Source organism: Xyrauchen texanus, chromosome 47, assembly GCF_025860055.1.
Source record: "Xyrauchen texanus isolate HMW12.3.18 chromosome 47, RBS_HiC_50CHRs, whole genome shotgun sequence".
Taxonomy (NCBI): Eukaryota; Metazoa; Chordata; class Actinopteri; order Cypriniformes; family Catostomidae; genus Xyrauchen; species Xyrauchen texanus.
Genome location: NC_068322.1, coordinates 27,310,029 through 27,328,350, shown reverse-complemented (window position 1 = coordinate 27,328,350; position 18,322 = coordinate 27,310,029). Strand labels below are relative to the sequence as shown.

The 18,322-nt window shown below is 41.3% G+C and overlaps 1 protein-coding gene across 2 annotated transcripts in view; it reads left to right on the top strand.

The window, feature by feature from the left end:
* Positions 1-18,322, top strand: part of slc37a3 (solute carrier family 37 member 3) — a 163,061-nt gene that overhangs the window by 129,656 nt on the left and 15,083 nt on the right. For both annotated transcript variants that reach the window (XM_052121023.1, XM_052121022.1), the window contains exon 14: positions 5,663-5,728. In XM_052121023.1, coding sequence (XP_051976983.1) covers positions 5,663-5,728 — 66 coding nt within the window. The remainder of the gene's footprint in view (positions 1-5,662; positions 5,729-18,322) is intronic.

The following is an 18,322-nucleotide window of genomic DNA, read 5'->3' as shown; positions in this document are numbered from 1 at the left end:
AAACGCTTGAAGGGAAATTAGTCTTATGCTTGACTTCTATTTGTTGATTTTTTCCTCTGCTTTTAACACAATTCAACTCAATATTTTAACCAGTAGGCTTTTAGAAAAATTTGAATTGAGAAACAATCTATTGGGCTGGATTCTTGACTTTTTAACTAATAGGACATAAAGAGTGAAGGTAAATGGAACTCTGTTTGATCAAATGTGCACTTCCTCTGGCTGCCCTCAAGGATGTGTGCGCATTCACCCCTATTATTTATTCTCTACACAAATATGTGTTTGAGTAGGTGCGCTTCTGACTTCTCTGGGCTCAGTGTCATCTTAGATGGAGAGTTGATTAGTAGTGGTGGTGCTGTATTGGGCTAAAGCCCATAACTGGTAATCAGAAGGTTGCTGGTTTGATCCCCACAGTTACCACCATTGTGTCCTTGAGGAAGTCACTTAACTCTTGTCCCTGTAATAAGTGCACTGTAAGTCACTTTGGATAAAATCGTCTTCCAAATGCGTAAATGTAAATGAGAGTAGAACAGTGGAACCGTGTTTTTTGGTCCGAAGAGTCAACGTTTCAAATAGTTTTTTGAAAACACAGCCTTCATGTTCTCAGGCCAAAGAGGAAATGGACCATCCAAGCTGTTATCAGCGTCAAGTCCAAAAGTCAGTGCTTGTATGGGCCAGGGGTGAAAACAACACGGGACGCGTGTCCTGGCATGGCATCTGTGAGGGCACCATTAATGCAGACAGATGTGTACACATTTTTTGCAACATATACTGTCATCCAGCACCGTCTTTTCCAGCAGGGTTTCCGCGGGGCCTTAAAAAGCATTAAAAGTAATTAAATGGATTTTGCGAAAATTAAGGCCTTAAATAGCATGTTATTCCTACAGGCATTACAAATTTTAGATAGTTTTGAAAAAATAATATTACCAATTTATTTTTAATATAGCCTTCACAATTAATAACTTTGATTTGCTGTTGCAAAATATGTACATTGGTGTGATAAACACGCGGATCCGGTTTGGTAATTACCTCCGGCCGGTCCAAAATTGACATAATGCTGGATGTTTGGACAGTGGCGGACTGGGACCTGGAGGAGTTAGAACAGACAACGTAAATTTTGTAAAGTTGCAAAGAAATGGGTAAGTGCAAAAGTGGCTAGAAGACAAAGAATTTAGGACCTGGTTACACGGTTGGTTGTCAACATGGAGCCGTTAAATCTCATATGCAGTCCGATTGCCACAAATCGGCTGTAAAAGGCAGACAATTAACTATCTCAAGTTACTTCACCGTGACCAACAAAGTAACCTCATCAGCAACTACTACTACCACCACAACTGCTGCTGTAGTGACCACCACTTCCTGCGTAGCCAATACCGAAGGAAAATCGATCGACCTTTTGAGCAGCGTTTGGTTCGAATGCGATGCTGCAGGCAGAGGTGCAGCAACTCTCATATGCGTCAAATGAAGGAGTTTCTGAGTTGTTCCAGGGAATGTTTCCTGATTCGCAAATAGCCAAATCTTGTGACGTGGAAAGGACAAAACCAGCTACATTTTAAAATGTGGACTTGCCCCATACTTCAGAAATAAACAGATTTCTGCGATTAACAATGCAGGACAATTGTGAACTTCTGGCTTCTGTAGCTTCAGCCAGGACCATATACAGGATCTACCTTAATGAAAAGAGGAGCAAGAGAGAGGGTGCCATGCGTGGACTTAAGAGAAAAGCTTTGGAAGATGAGCTGGAAGAACTGAAAAAGAAAAGGGATGTGTTGATGGAGATGTGCGCCAGCCTTCAGAATGATGTCGATCTAATACTATGAGGAGATACCAGGACAAATGAAATGAATTGAAAAATGTTGAGTCAGAGTTGGAACTAAAAGTGAGCGAACTAAGTCACATGGATTAATTCTCATTTACACAAAGTTAAAATTGTGTAATTTCTATAGAACTTGAATTTTGCATACATTAAGTTCCAGCCTTAAAAAGCTGAGTTTTTAAAAAGAAGGCTGTTTTTTTAAAAAGAAAGCTGAGTTTTTTCCTTCACTGTCCAGACTGATAGAATTTGTGGTTATAGTTGAAGGAGGTCACGTGTATTCGATTTACAATTTACAGAAACATGTTTCATGTGAAACATGTGCGTACTCAAGTTAGGGAAGGAGGTATTGCCCCAAGTGAAGGAGTTCAAGTACCTCAGGGTCTTGTTCATGAGTGAGGGGACAATGGAGCGGCAGCTTGGCCGGAGAATCTGGGCAGCGGGGGCGGTATCCCTAGGGAGGTGTTTCAGGCACGTCCAGCTGGGAGGAGGTCTCGAGGAAGACCCAGTATTAGGTGGAGACATTACATCTCCACACTGGCCTGGGAACGCCTTGGGGTCCCCCAGTCAGAGCTGGTTAATGTGGCTCGAGATAGGGAAGTTTGGGGCCCTCTGCTGGAGCAGCTGCCCCCGCGAACCGACTTCGGATAAGCGGTTGAAGATGGATGGATGGATGGACAAACAGAAACAATGGCTTTTTCCAGTCATGGCCTGATTTTTCAGTATGCCTATAGCATTCAATATCTAGTTGATTGGTACTATGTTAAATTAAATTTGAAATATCTGCAAATACATTTTTATATTTTAAGCTGTCTCCTGAGCCATTTCTAATTCAGTTCAGAGTGATAGTTTATTTAAATTATGTAGATTGTCTCAAATATCCAAGATTATCATCATTGCATCATTGTCAATTTGAATGGTTACAATTGAAACATGGGCTTTTTAAAAATGTATCGTTTGTATATATATATATATATATATGTGTATATATGTGTGTATATATTAGGGCTGTCAATCGATTAAAATTTTACATGGTGTCCCGATTAATCGCATATACAAATATTTGCTGAGAAAGCCCCTCATACACTCACCTAAAGGATTATTAGGAACACCTGTTCAATTTCTCATTAATGCAATTATCTAATCAAGCAATCACATGGCAGTTGCTTCAATGCATTTAGGGGTGTGGTCCTGGTCAAGACAAACTCCTGAACTCCAAACTGAATGTCAGAATGGGAAAGAAAGGTGATTTAAGCAATTTTGAGCGTGGCATGGTTGTTGGTGCCAGACGGGCTGTTCTGAGTATTTCACAATCTGCTCAGTTACTGGGATTTTCACGCACAACCATTTCTAGGGTATACAAAGAATGGTGTGAAAAGGGAAAAACATCCAGTATGCGGCAGTCCTGTGGGCGAAAATGCCTTGTTGATGCTAGAGGTCAGAGGAGAATGGGCCGACTGATTCAAGCTGATAGAAGAGCAACTTTGCCTGAAATAACCACTCGTTACAACCGAGGTATGCAGCAAAGCATTTGTGAAGCCACAACACGCACAACCTTGAGGCGGATGGGCTACAACAGCAGAAGACCCCACCGGGTACCACTCATCTCCACTACAAATAGGAAAAAGAGGCTACAATTTGTAAGAGCTCACCAAAATTGGACAGTTGAAGACTGGAAAAATGTTGCCTGGTCTGATGAGTCTCGATTTCTGTTGAGACATTCAGATGGTAGAGTCAGAATTTGGCGTAAACAGAATGAGAACATGGATCCATCATGCCTTGTTACCACTGTGCAGGCTGGTGGTGGTGGTGTAATGGTGTGGGGGATGTTTTCTTGGCACACTTTAGGCCCCTTAGTGCCAATTGGGCATCGTTTAAATGCCACGGCCTACCTGAGCATTGTTTCTGACCATGTCCATCCCTTTATGGCCACCATGTATCCATCCTCTGATGGCTACTTCCAGCAGGATAATGCACCATGTCACAAAGCTCGAATCATTTCAAATTGGTTTCTTGAACATGACAATGAGTTCACTGTACTAAAATGGCCCCCACAGTCACCAGATCTCAATCCAATAGAGCATCTTTGGGATGTGGTGGAACGGGAGCTTCGTGCCCTGGATGTGCATCCCACAAATCTCCAACAACTGCAAGATGCTATCCTATCAATATGGGCCAACATTTCTAAAGAATGCTTTCAGCACCTTGTTGAATCAATGCCACGTAGAATTAAGGCAGTTCTGAAGGCGAAAGGGGGTCAAACACAGTATTAGTATGGTGTTCCTAATAATCCTTTAGGTGAGTGTATGTGTGTATATATGTATGTGTGTGTGTATATATATATATATATATATGTATGTATATGTGGTTAGTCATGGGTCATGTATGGCATTACAATTGTTAAAAAAAGGCATTAAATTAGATTTGATGATACCTGCAGAAACCCTGTGTGGGATGTCCTTCATTTTCCTGCAGGACAACTTCAAACCACATACTGGCCGGACTTTGTAAGCAGAGAGTGTGTGTGCATTATGAAGCACACCATACGGCCAAGAAGTACAGTTGTGTAGCATAATGGAGGAAAATTCCACTTTCCAAACTTAACAAACTGTGGAGTGGTGGTGGTGTAGTGGTCTAAAGCACATCACTGGTAATCAGAAGGTTGCTGGTTCGAACCCCACAGTCACCACCATTGTGTCCTTGAGCAAGGCACTTAACTCCAGGTTGCTCCGGGGGGATTGTCCCTGTAATAAGTGCACTGTAAGTCTCTTTGGATAAAAGCATCTGCCAAATGCATAAATGTAAACATGTGTCTTCAGTGCCCAAATGCTTAATAAGTGTTATTAGATGAAATTGTGATGTTTCACAGCCGTAAACACTCTACTCTCCTAACTTTTTTGGAGTGTGTTGCAATCATCTGATTTGAAATTACCGTACATTTTCAAAAAACAATGAAATTCACAAGGTAAAACATCATATAATGTGTGATTTTAATACAGCAACGGGTGAATATAATTTACAAATCACTCATTTCGGTTTTTATTAGAATTTTTCATATCATCCCAACTTTGGGGAATTGGGGTTGTACATGAAGTTGCACTGCTGCAGTTTATTAGTCTCTTCAGGATGCTTTGATTTTGTTTTAATTATTTGGAATCGAACCGGTCAGATTATTGTACTTAAGGATGCACAGCATAACAAAAGAGAAATAAACACTGGATTGCTGTTTATCAACTGCTCAAACTTTGCAGCCGGAACATCTTCAGAAACAACGCAATGAGTGACATCAGGTGTCTTGAGGTGCTTTTATAAACATGTAAATCATTTTTTACTTGACTCCGTTTGGAAAGAAAAATGGGGCAGTCCTTCATGTGATGCTGATAAAAAGCCAGTGATATGCGGTGCAGTGGTTTGACGTCAGACTGTCACTCACACACACATACAGGCAATTTAGAGTCTCCAATTCACTCAAACTGCATGTTTTTGGACTTGTGGGGGAAACCAGAGCACCTGGAGGAAACCCACGCAAACACGGGGAGAACATGCAAACTCCACACAGAAAGGCCCTAGTTGACCCGGGACTGGAACCCAGGACCTGTGAGGCCACAGTACTAACTGTCTTATACATGAAAAACTGTGTCATGTTACTATTACACATGTAAAATAACTGAATGGTAATTTTGGTATTCAAATAGGGGCACGATAGTGACGACAATCCTTGCACATCCCTAAAATGGACAAAGCAACACTCTTGCTCATGTGATAATGCTTTACTATTATATAAGTTATAGCTTTGAAACAGCACTGAAACAATATGTTTGAGTACTAATAAAGTGTCTCTCTGTTTTGCAGTACCTGGTGTCGCTTATTGAAAGCGAATTAGGATGGATGTGTGTCTTCTATTTCTTCATCTTTATGGTAGGGTAATTGTGTTACAACAGTACAAATGCTCTGCTATTGATTTTAGACCTTTGTGTCGATCATTTAGACATGTTTCACTGGACAAAAAAACATCAAATTACAGGTGAAGTGTGTAATCTCTGTGCAACTAGCTGATATTATTGCAAAACATTAGCAAAAAATAACATCTGTGTTATGTATATAACCCAGTTCCCTATATAAGAGAACAAGACATCGTGTCGGTAATTGACACCAACTCCATCAGGACTGACAATTACTGAAGCCCTTACACAATCGGGAAAGCTCCAGTGGAGCGTTTGATATAAAGGAAAGTTGAAATGTTGCATGCCGTAGTATGAATTTTACAAAAGTATTTTAATTTTCCCTCTCCTACCATCCAACGCACCATCCCCATTGAATGAAATGTATGCTTTTACTGCGTTCTCTGATGCAGCATTAAGTCTATTGTGCAAGACCAGCACGTATGCAAGCGTTATGCCAGATGATCGCCCATCTTTCTAAGGATTTTTTGGTGATATATCTAATATTAATGATATAATCAAGATAATTCTGCTGACGATGTCAATTTTACCAATATTGCAATGATCTGAATGTGCTTTTCATTTGGTTTCATAAAGAGCACATCAGTACACTCATTTCACAATCCTTCAGGGCCGCACAGTTAATCAAAATAACATCAAAATGGCGAGTTGGTCATATGAATCCGAATCAGAATCAGCTTTATTGCCATGCTTACACATACAAGGAATTTGTCTTAGTGACAGGAGCTTCCAGTGTACAACAATACAAACAATACCAAAAACAGCAGCAAGACATAGGTAATTAAAAACAAAAAAGAACACAATATAAATAATTATACATATACGTACATACACTCACCTTCATACATACCCACATACACACACGTAGTGCAAATCTAATACAATCTGTATATAAAGAACAAAAAACAGTATATTATGTACAGAGCAATGTAAGTAATGGCAGAAGTGGATATGTTGGATAATATAAATAGAATTAAACTGTGTATTGCACATCATTATTGCTCAATGGGGCAATTTAATTGTTCATTAGATGGATGGCTTGAGGGAAAAAACTGTTCCTGTGTCTGACGGTTCTGGTGTTCAGAGCTCTGAAGCGCCGGCCAGAAGCCAACAGTTCAAAAAGGTAGTGGGCAGGGTGAGTGGTGTCCAGAGTGATTTTACCAGATTTTTCCTCACTCTGGAAGTGTATAGTTCTTGAAGGGGGGGCAGGGGGCAACCAATAATCCTCTCAGCAGACCGAACTGTCCTTTTGTAGTCTTCTGATGTCTGATTTCGTAGCTGCACCAAACCAGACAGTTATTGAAGTGCAGAGGACAGACTCAATGACTGCTGAGTAGAACTGTATCAGCAGCACTGTTTCAGCATGTGATTATTAATTCACAAAAGGCTGTGATTTAAAACAGATAAACATGGTCTGTGTGTGATACAGTGACACGCGATCACTGTATTATTGCAGAGTTAGAGATCATGCTCAATGTTTCTGGTTTCTGGTTCCGGCAGACCCAACTAAAGCAGCATAATTGTGGGTTGGAGGATAAATTAGGTGTATGCCTGGCTAAATAGACGAGTCTTTAGTCTAGATTTAAACTGAGAGCGTGTGTCTGCATCTCGGACAGTGTTAGGGAGTGTAGATGGATCTTGGTCTGTGGGCAATGGAGGAGTCGGGACACAACGAAGCTGTCTGTGGATCACCTTGAACTTAAATGGCTGGAGAGCCAGATACCAACGGGTGATCCCCATGTTAGTATCCTTCATACGGTTGAGCCATTGCAGAGGAGTGTGATCAGAACAGAGGCAAACCCCAGCAGTTAGTAACGGAGGATCAGAACAGCCCACTTATACACAAGACACTCCTTCTCCATGTTTCTATATTTTGTCTCCCTGAAGGAGATCTTGCGACTAATAAATAGCACTGGCCATCTACCCCCCCTCCTGTGAGTGCAGGATGCATCCGTCTGCAAAATAAAGGGGAGAGAGGCCTGTTGGCATGACTTTGTCCAGTGGACTGGATCGAGAGCTCCCTTTTTAGTAAGGTCAGTCAGAAGAATAGTGAGACACAAACCTGTGGTAGTAGCCAGCAAGCCCCAAAAACTGCCTTACCCCCTTTTTGGTCTTGGGCAGGCTGCTATAGCTGCGGTTTTGTCAACCTGTGGACGCACCTGGCCGTAACCCAAGTGGAACCCCAAATACCTAACGGGTCTCAATGCTAAGGATTTATTCTACTGGGCCGGTCGGGCCAGTGCTTCAGATTTCTGCCAAAAACTTTACTGGCCCCATCATAAAAATGATAAATGGCTGTATCTACCATCATGGCTTTAAAAATGTGTCTGAAGAATATATATATATATATATATATATTTTTTTTACATATATTATGTTTTTAAGACAACCCCCCCAAACTGAATCACATTTATAATGAGATATGATTTATGCCTTATGTAATCCATATAAGCGCTTTACAGATATAAATTCATAAATGCATCATATTAACCTCAGCCATCCTGCCATGTACACATGCGTTTTTAAGCAAAGAGTTCTGTTGTGCAGATGATGGGTTTTCGGTCACGTGTTTAGTCATGCTGTCATGCAACTTTTGGCTATGTGTAGTGTTTTCACAAGAAGGATCAAAGATTTTATTTAAATAGAGTTAAACATGTAATTATTGGCTGAATGTAATAAACATATGAATTCCTGAGAAGAGACTTCCAAATCGGTTGTGACGTGTAGTATACATAAGGAATATTCATAATTCATAATTAAGAATGTGTACAGTGGGTACGGAAAGTATTCAGACCCCCTTACATTTTTCACTCTTTGTTATATTGCAGCCATTTGCTAAAATCATTTAAGTTCATTTTTTTCCCTCATTATTGGACACACAGCACCCCATATTGACAGAAAAACACAGAATTGTTGACATTTTTGCACATTTATTAAAAAAGAAAAACTGAAATATCACATGGTCCTAAGTATTCAGACCCTTTGTTCAGTATTTAGTAGAAGCACCCTTTTGATCTAATACAGCCAAAAAAATGGGAAAGATGCAACAAGTTTTTCACATCTGGATTTGGGTATCCTCTGCCATTCCTCCTTGCAGATCCTCTCCAGTTCTGTCAGGTTGGATGGTAAACGTTGGTGGACAGCCATTTTCAGGTCTCTCCAGAGATGCTCAATTGGGTTTAAGTCAGGGCTCTGGCTGGGCCATTCAAGAACAGTCACGGAGTTGTTGTGAAGCCACTCCTTTGTTATTTTAGCGGTGTGCTTAGGGTCATTGTCTTGTTGGAAGGTGAACCTTCGGCCCAGTCTGAGGTCCAGAGCACTCTGGAGAAGGTTTTCGTCCAAGATATCCCTGTACTTGACCGCATTCATCTTTCCCTCGATTGCAACCAGTCGTCCTGTCCCTGCAGCTGAAAAACACCCCCACAGCATGATGCTGCCACCACCATGCTTCACTGTTGAGACTGTATTGGACAGATGATGAACAGTGCCTGCTTTTCTCCACACACCGCTTAGAATTAAGGCCAAAAAGTTCTATCTTGGTCTCATCAGACCAGATAATCTTATTTATCACCATCTTGGAGTCCTTCAGGTGTTTTTTAGCAAACTCCATGCGGGCTTTCATGTGTCTTGCACTGAGGAGAGGCTTCCGTCGGGCCACTCTGCCATAAAGCCCCGACTGGTGGATGCTGCAGTGATGGTTGACTTACTACAACTTTCTCCCATCTCCTGACTCCATCTCTGGAGCTCAGCCACAGTGACCTTTGGGTTCTTCTTTACCTCTCTCACCAAGGCTCTTCTCCCCCGATAGCTCAGTTTGGCCGGACGGCCAGCTCTAGGAAGGGTTCTGGTCGTCCCAAACGTCTTCCATTTAAGGATTATGGAGGCTACTGTGCTCTTATGAACCTTAAGGGCAGCAGAATTTTTTTTGTAACCATGGCCAGATCTGGGCCTTGCCACAATTCTGTCTCTGAGCTCTTCAGGCAGTTCCTTTGACCTCATGATTCTCATTTGCTCAGACATGCACTGTGAGCTGTAAGGTCTTATATAGACAGGTGTGTGGCTTTCCTAATCAAGTCCAGTCAGTATAATCAAAAACAGCTGGACTCAATTGAAGGTGTAGAACCATCTCAAGGATGATCAGAAGAAATGGACGGCACCTGAGTTAAATATATGAGTGTCACAGCAAAGGGTCTGAATACTTAGGACCATGTGATATTTCAGTTTTTCTTTTTTAATAAATGTGCAAAAATGTCAACAATTCTGTGTTTTTCTGTCAATATGGGGTGCTGTGTCTCCAATAATGAGGAAAAAAAATGAACTTAAATGATTTTAGCAAATGGCTGCAATATAACAAAGAGTGAAAAATGTAAGGGGGTCTGAATACTTTCCGTACCCACTGTATATAACATGAAATCAGACAACTTAAAGACCCACACAGCCTGATTCACAAAGCACAAAAACAAAAACACCTGTACGGTCCAGAAATGAGACATGTAATGTGTTTCATGAGGATGATATGAAGTAGACTGTTTTGAATATTCATCTTCACCTGCAGCTGAACAGCTCTGATAATAATATCCTAATAGCATAGTGAATCTTGCTTAATTTCATATCAAACACCATTAACATGTCCAATTAATGATTACATTTTAAAACTAACCTAATTACATTTTTACATACATTTTGGAGACTGAGAGCAGCTTGTGATTTCCAGGCACATGTATAACTGGGCTTTACAAAGTTTATTCATTTTCATTCAGTGCTTCATCTCTAAAGGCGAATTAATGAGAGAAAATGTGCTTCTTTTTTTTACAGTTGGAATAAAACTAGCGCTCTGTCCCTTTACAGGAGCACATGCATGTTAAACAGTCTACGCTGCACGGAGAGAGATGATGATGATGAGACATGCATGGAGAGACATATACTAACCCTTACTGCTTTTCACCAACATGTAAAAATGTCAAATGTGGGGATTTAGCGCACTGTGAACACGGAATGTTTTAAGTGATACTTACAGACATCCCAAGTCTCCCGGAAGTTCCGGGAGTCTCCCGCGTATTGATAGCGGCTCCCTGATGCCCGCAAATTAGTTAAAATCTCCCGGAATCAAGAGCGAGCGAGCAAGAGCGGTTAGACTGTGCTCCAAACCGTGTAGCGCGCACGGCAGAGAGGGAGAGAGCGAGAGACCTTGCGTGTGTGTGTGCAGCAAGAAGCATGTAAGACAGAGAGCATCCTGATTGGCCTGTTTCGGTAAGTCAACCAATCAATTGCCAGTGTGGGCAGGCTTTTATCTCTTCTCCCGAACCTAATTAATCAGGACAGTGTATCTAGACACAGGAGCGCCATGGCAGAGAGAGAGTGCCCCAAAAAGCGAAAATATAAGACACATTTTACGCCAGACTACACGAAAGTGTACCCCTGTCTAATAAGAGTGAAACATAATGACAGTCTTGCACGCTGTACAGTTTGTAACAGTGACTTCAGCATTGCCCATGGCGGGTTAAATGATTGTAAAAGACATGTTGAGGTGAGTTAAACAAGTGTCATTTCATGTGCATATTATTCAGGCCGGCTAGTTACCTAGGCTACATGAAAACAATAAACTCCTTAGACCTGTTTAAAGTTGCAATGGAATATAAATAAAAGCAGTTTACATAAATAGTATAAGTATACAAGTAAACTCTTGTTCTGTGGTGATATGTCGGGGGGGGGGGGGTTGTACCTCCCTGAAATGACTTTTTGCAGGTCAAGTCAAGTCAAGTGGTTTTTATTGTCGTTTCAACCATATACAGTTAGTACAGTACACAGCAAAACGAGACAACGTTCCTCCAGGACCATGGTGCTACATAAAAACAACAAAGGACCAACATAGGACCACATGAGACTACACAACGAAATAAAATACCTATATAAACTACCTATATATACCTATATAAAGTGCACGTGCAAACATGTGCAAAAAGTACAGGACAGTACAACAAATTACTGACAATGAACAGGACAATAGACAGTGCAGCGCCGACCAGTACTCAGTAGTGCAAAAAGATGACAGTTTCTAAAATGTAAACATAACATACTATGAGATAGTGTTCTATGCACATAGCAGTTATTGAGGTAGCAGACAGTTATAAAGTGACAGTAATTAAAGTGCAACTCAGGACACGTGTGTGTCAAACCAGTCTCTGAGTACTGAGGAGTCTGATGGCTTGGGGAAGAAGCTGTTACACAGTCTGGCCGTGAGGGCCCGAATGCTTCGGGACCTCTTGCCAGACGGGAGGAGGGTAAAGAGTTTGTGTGAGGGGTGTGTGGGGTCGTCCACAATGCTGGTTGCTTTATGGATACAGTGTTTTTTGTAAATGTCTTTGATGGAGGGAAGAGAGACCCCAATGATCTTCTCAGCTGTCCTCACTATCCTCTGCAGGGCTTTGCGGTCCGAAACGGTGCAAGTCCCAAACCAGGCAGTGATGCAGCTGCTCAGGATGCTCTCGCTAGTCCCTCTATAGAATGTAGTGAGGATGGGGGTTGGGAGATGTGCTTTCCTCAGCCTTCGAAGAAAGTAGAGACGCTGCTGGGCTTTCTTGGTGATAGAGCTGGTGTTGAGGGACCAGGTGAGGTTCTCCGCCAAGTGAACACCAAGGAATTTGGTGCTTTTGACGATCTCCACAGAGGAGCCGTCGATGTTCAGTGGAGTGTGTTCACCTTGTGCTCTCCTAAAGTCAACAACCATCTCTTTTGTTTTGTCGACATTCAGGGACAGGTTGTTGGCTCTACACCAGTTCATCAGCCGCTGCACCTCCTCTCTGTATGCTGACTCGTTGTTCTTGCTGATGAGACCCACCACGGTCGTGTCATCGGCGAACTTGATGATGTGATTCGAGCTGTGCATTGCTGCACAGTCGTGAGTCAGCAGAGTGAACAGCAGTGGACTGAGCACACAGCCCTGGGGGCCCCAGTGCTCAGTGTGGTGGTGGTGGAGATGCCGCTCCCGATCCGGACTGACTGAGGTCTCCCAGTCAGGAAGTCCAGGATCCAGTTGCAGAGGGAGGTGTCCAGGCCCAGCAGGTTCAGCTTTCCAATCAGGTGCTGGGGAATGATTGTGTTGAATGCTGAGCTGAAATCTATGAACAGCATTCGAACGTATGAGTCCTTATTGTCTAGGTGGGTGAGGGCCAGATGGAGGGTTGTGGTGATGGCATCATCCGTTGAACCGTTTGAACGATACGCAAACTGCAGTGGGTCTAGTGAGGGGGCAGCTGGGTCTTAATCTGCCTCATGACGAGCCTCTCGAAGCACTTCATGATGATGGGTGTAAGTGCGACGGGACGGTAGTCGTTGAGGCAGGACACTGAAGACTTCTTTGGCATGGGGATGATGGTGGTGGCCTTGAAGCACGTTGGAACAACGGCGCTGCTCAGAGAGATGTTGAAGATGTCGGTAAGAACATCTGCTAGCTGGTCTGCACATCCTCTGAGCACTCTGCCAGGAATGTTGTCTGGTCCAGCAGCCTTCCGTGGGTTGACTCTACATAGAGTTTTCCTCACATCTGCCGTGGTAAGACAGAGCACCTGGTCGTTGGGAGGAGGGGTGGACTTCCTCGCCATCACGCCGTTCTGCACTTCAAACCGAGCGTAGAAGTCGCTCAGCGCATCTGGAAGGGAGGCATCTTTGTCACAGGCAACTGATGTTGTCCTGTAGTTGGTGATGGCCTGGATGCCCTGCCACATGCCCACGTGTCACTGCTGTCCTGGAAGTGACTGTGGATTCTCTGGGCGTAGCGCTTTGCCTCTCTGATTGCCCGTGACAGTTTGGCCCTAGCTGTTCTTAGGGCTGCCTTATCGCCTGCTCTGAAGGCGGAGTCTCGGGACCTCAGCAGCGTGCGCACCTCCGCAGTCATCCACGGCTTCTGGTTGGAGCGTGTGGTGATGGTCTTGGAGAAAGTGACATCATCAATGCACTTGCTGATGTAGCTGGTCACTGATGCTGTGTATTCCTCCAAGTTGGTAGAATCCTAAGTACAGGTTGGGATGCCTGTACTTAAAATGTTGTGTGAGACATGCAATCCCTCTACGAAATTCATTAAGTGGGTTTTTCTCCTTCTATTTTCTACACATTGGTAATGGCTGCTGCTAAGACACTTGGAAAAGAGCGAGGACAGTGCTAGGAGTGTGCACTCTGTGTCTGCATGATCTTGTGCATGCACGACTGTGACTTGGCACATCCAGTATATTATGGACTCGCGCATCTTTGCGAGCTAAATAGAATCATGCTCCCTCGTCGGTTAGAAGACTTTGTTCACTCAGTGTAACTGTTGTGCTCTCTCACTTGTTGTTTTTTTCGTGCACTATTGTTATAAATGCAGCACTGGCCCGATCGGGAAAGTGACAGTTCTAGCAACTGGCACGAAGCTCTCTCACACTGGCCCGGGCCATCGGGCAGTCCTTATTGTCGAGCCCTGCCTAACTCCCACCCTTCCAATTGCACACTTCTTTGGGTTTGCCGTGAGTCCCGCCTGTCTTAGCACTCTCAGGACAGCCCTTAGATGTTGCATATGCCGCTGCCAATTGTTATGTAGGGTATTACATACATAATTTAGAGATGTGGACGGGATCAGTTAAAATGCCAGCATTCTCACACCATAGTATGTAGGATACTTTGCACGCATTCTACCACCATTATATGTAAGGATATTTGGTATGCGATATTTAGGAGGGAATATAGGGTCTCGAAATATGTGAGCTATGAACTAAATTAAACTCTCCTTATTAGGTAATGAAATGTATAACAGAATTAGTCACGTTTGACAACCATTATAAATGATATAAATGACAAATAACTAGATTATTTGTCTTAATAGATTCTCCTCCATTGAAAACATTAATACAACGTCTAATTCTATCAGCTCACAATTTCTACTGTAAGGAATTAGCTTTAATAAATAAATTATGATTAATTCACTTATTGGAGTGATATTATTCTCATGGCTTATTGTAAATAATATCACATGTATTTAGGTACAGCTTTGAAGCAAAATCTTTCAGAAACAGAGATGAGATTATCAAATATACCATAGTCAAGTCATCTTTGAATACAGACAAACTTTATTGCTATTCTAAACATAATTCTAATCTAACACATATATACATGAGACAGGTTGGAGAAAAGAGTGACAGAATGTGAAATAAATGATCAATATAGTGAAAATGAACTTTATGGAGTCTGTTGACAATTACTTAAGAACGATTTCATCCTCCTTTGAGTCTACATCGATCTGCTATCGGATTACACAAATTATTTAATTAATACACCAGCACTTGAGGTGTTACTTCCGTGTCTTTGTGGTGTTTCCTTGCATTCTTTGTGTGGCTTAGTTGTTGGTCGAATGTTCGTTCCGTCGATGTTTGGATCTCTGTCTGATCGAAGTTTATTGTCTATGTGAATTATGTGAGGTTAGCTGTGAAGCGAGGCCTCCTCTTCCAGCTTCCATGGATCTAACATGGGGACGAGTCAGCGTTAAGTCTGAGCAGTCAGCGGAGCAGAAGAGAAGAGACCTGTTCTTCCTGTTTGGAAATATTTTAACTGAGATTGGCCGCATCCCCAAAGTTTTCCTGCGCCAATCAGAAGTGACATTTCAGAGTCACATGGTCGACTGGGTTGTCCTTTCTGATAGCTGATTTAGAAGTCTTTGTTAGAGATTCTCACTATTTTCCCACACAAAAATAGTGCATATTTAATCATGAACTTTATATCTTGCAAATGGTACAAGAAGAGACCTTTTTTATGGATGTTATACATGTAGGTAATTAAACATAAAAATCTCTGGTTACAAAATCATATTGGTTTTACACATTATTGTATTTTATCAAGTTAAACCTTATAGTTACCATTCTTAGTAGAATGAGATGAATCATACAAAATGAAAGATTATATTTATCAATTATAGGTGATTGCACATCACTACACACATTTTAAAGAGGTCCATCAGTCTACAATCCTTAATTCGTTAGGTACAAACGTTACCACAGTTCAAAGTGATTTTCAGCATTATCTAGCATGGCTAGATTAAGATGAAATGTCTTTTAGAGTTGTGCAAATCTGATGGTCCTTGTAACCTTACAAAAAAGAAATCTGCTTTAACTGTGTGTGGAAGATCAGGTGGCGGAGGGGCCTTTCTGACCAATGAGGATGCATGGACCGTTTGATTTATGACGTGGGATCATTCCAAACTGAAAGGCTGGGTTTTTCCTAGATCCAAATCATGTTGTTTCGATTCTTCTGCGTGTATAATCCAACAGTTACTATAGATGATGATGTCATTAAATATGCGGCGGCATATGCCGTGTGTGGTCTGAGGACCACAAATTGAGCCGCGTCCAACCGATCGAGTAACTCAGAAATTTGCGTCATTCGAATAAGCGTCATATTTGTATACCTCATTCACATTCTGGTAGTTAACACAGAAGCGGACCGAGCCATCGCTTTCCAGTACCAGAACTACCGGGGCTGGCCCAATCTCTGTGCAACTGTTGTATTACGCCCATTACTATTAACAGGCCAGAATTTTGCGATTGTAATGAACATTATGGAATATGTCATGGTAGAAGGTCACTTAAGTACTGCAGAGCTAGACCATTCAAAGCTTTGTATGTAGTTAACAGAATTTTAAAATGAATACGGAATTTAACAGGTAGCCAATGTAATGACAATAAAATGGGGCTAATATGATCATATTTCTTGGTTCTAGTCAGCACTCTGGCTGCTGCATTTTGAACCAATTGAAGTTTATTCATAAGTAATGCATTACATTAATCTAGTCTTGAGGTCATGAACGCATTAATTTGATTTTCGGCATAAGCAAATGAGAATGTGTCGTAATTTAGCAATATTTCTGAGGTGGAAGAATGCTGTTCTACAAACATTGGTAATTTGATTTTCAAAGGACAGATTGTTATCAATTATAACACCTAAGTTCTTTGCTGTTGAAGACGATGTAACAGTACATCCATTGAGAGTCAAATTATATTTTAGCGGCTTATTTTTTAGGTTTTTGGTCCAATAATTAGTACCTCTGTTTAGTCAGAATTGATTAGGACATTTCTAGCCATCCAATCTTTGGTTTCATTGATACACTTTAATAATTTGGAGAATTGTCAAATTTTGTGAGGTTTTGAAGAAATATAAAATTGGGTATCGTTGACATAACAGTGGAAACTTATTCCACGTTTCCTGATATCTCCAAGGGGAAGCACATACAAGGAGAAATGCAGAGGCCCTAAAACGGACCCCTGTGGCACTCCATACTTAACTATTGTTTGGTTTGACAATTCCTCATTTACATAGATAAAGTGTTAGCGGTCTACTAAAAAGGACCTAAACCATGCTAATGCAAGTCCACAAATGCCAACATAATTATGTAGCCTATTCAATTCAATGTCGTGATCTATGTTGTCGAAGGCATCACTAAGAACTAGATGCACTAGAAGTGAAATGCAGCCGTGATCAGTTGATAAGAGCAAGTCATTTGTAACTCTGATAAGTGCAGTCTTTGAAATTTGATGAGGCCTAAATCCTGACTGAAACTGTTCATATATACTATTTCTATATGGGAAGACACTACCTTATCTAGTATTTTTTACATAAATGGGAGATTTTAAATTGGTCTATAATTAGCCAGTTCTCCAGGATCAATTTGTGGCTTCTTAAAATGTCACAAGGATATAAGGAGTTGTTAATATTAGGAAGAGGTTCTGAGATTACAGGGAATACCTCTTTTAAAAGCTTAGTTGGTATTCGATCTAACATACTGTTTATGTTATGGCTTTTGATGTTTCGATAAGATTTGTTAGCTCTTCATGCCCCATGACAGCAAAGGGTTGAAGACAAGAAATTCATGAAGTCATTATTATTGCGCTGCAATGGAATATCTGGTTCAGTTGAGTCTTTTTTCCTTATCAATTTAGCCACAGTACTGAATAAATATCTAGGATTGTTGTGGTTATTTTGTATGAGTTTGCTAAAATATGCTGACCTAGCAGCTTTTAGTGCCTGTCTGTAGCTACAGACACTATCCTTCCATGCACAGCGAAATATTTCAAATTTTGTATTCTTCCACATGCGCTCCGTTTTCCGAGCTGCTTCTCTTGAGAGCATGAGTGTGATCATTGTACCATGGTGCAGGGCTTTTTTCTTTAATTTTCTTTAATCGAAGTGGGGCGACAATATCAAGGGTGCTAGAGAAGACGGCATTTATATTTTTTGTTATTTCATCAAGTTCTTCTAGTCTTTGGGGTTTATTGAGTGTATGAGATAGATCTGGAAGAGTATTAGTGAAGCTATCTTTATTAGTCGAAAGAATAGTTCTACCTGAAAGATAGTGATGAGGTAATGATAAACAAATTGTTATATTTTTATTTAATGTCTTTAAAATACTTAATCTACTTGGCTACAATGGCTTTTTGGATGAAATGATGGTTCCTCTGATAAAACAAACAAACCAAAAAAACACTTTTGAACCATTTTAGAGCAAATGCATAATTATATATATATATATATA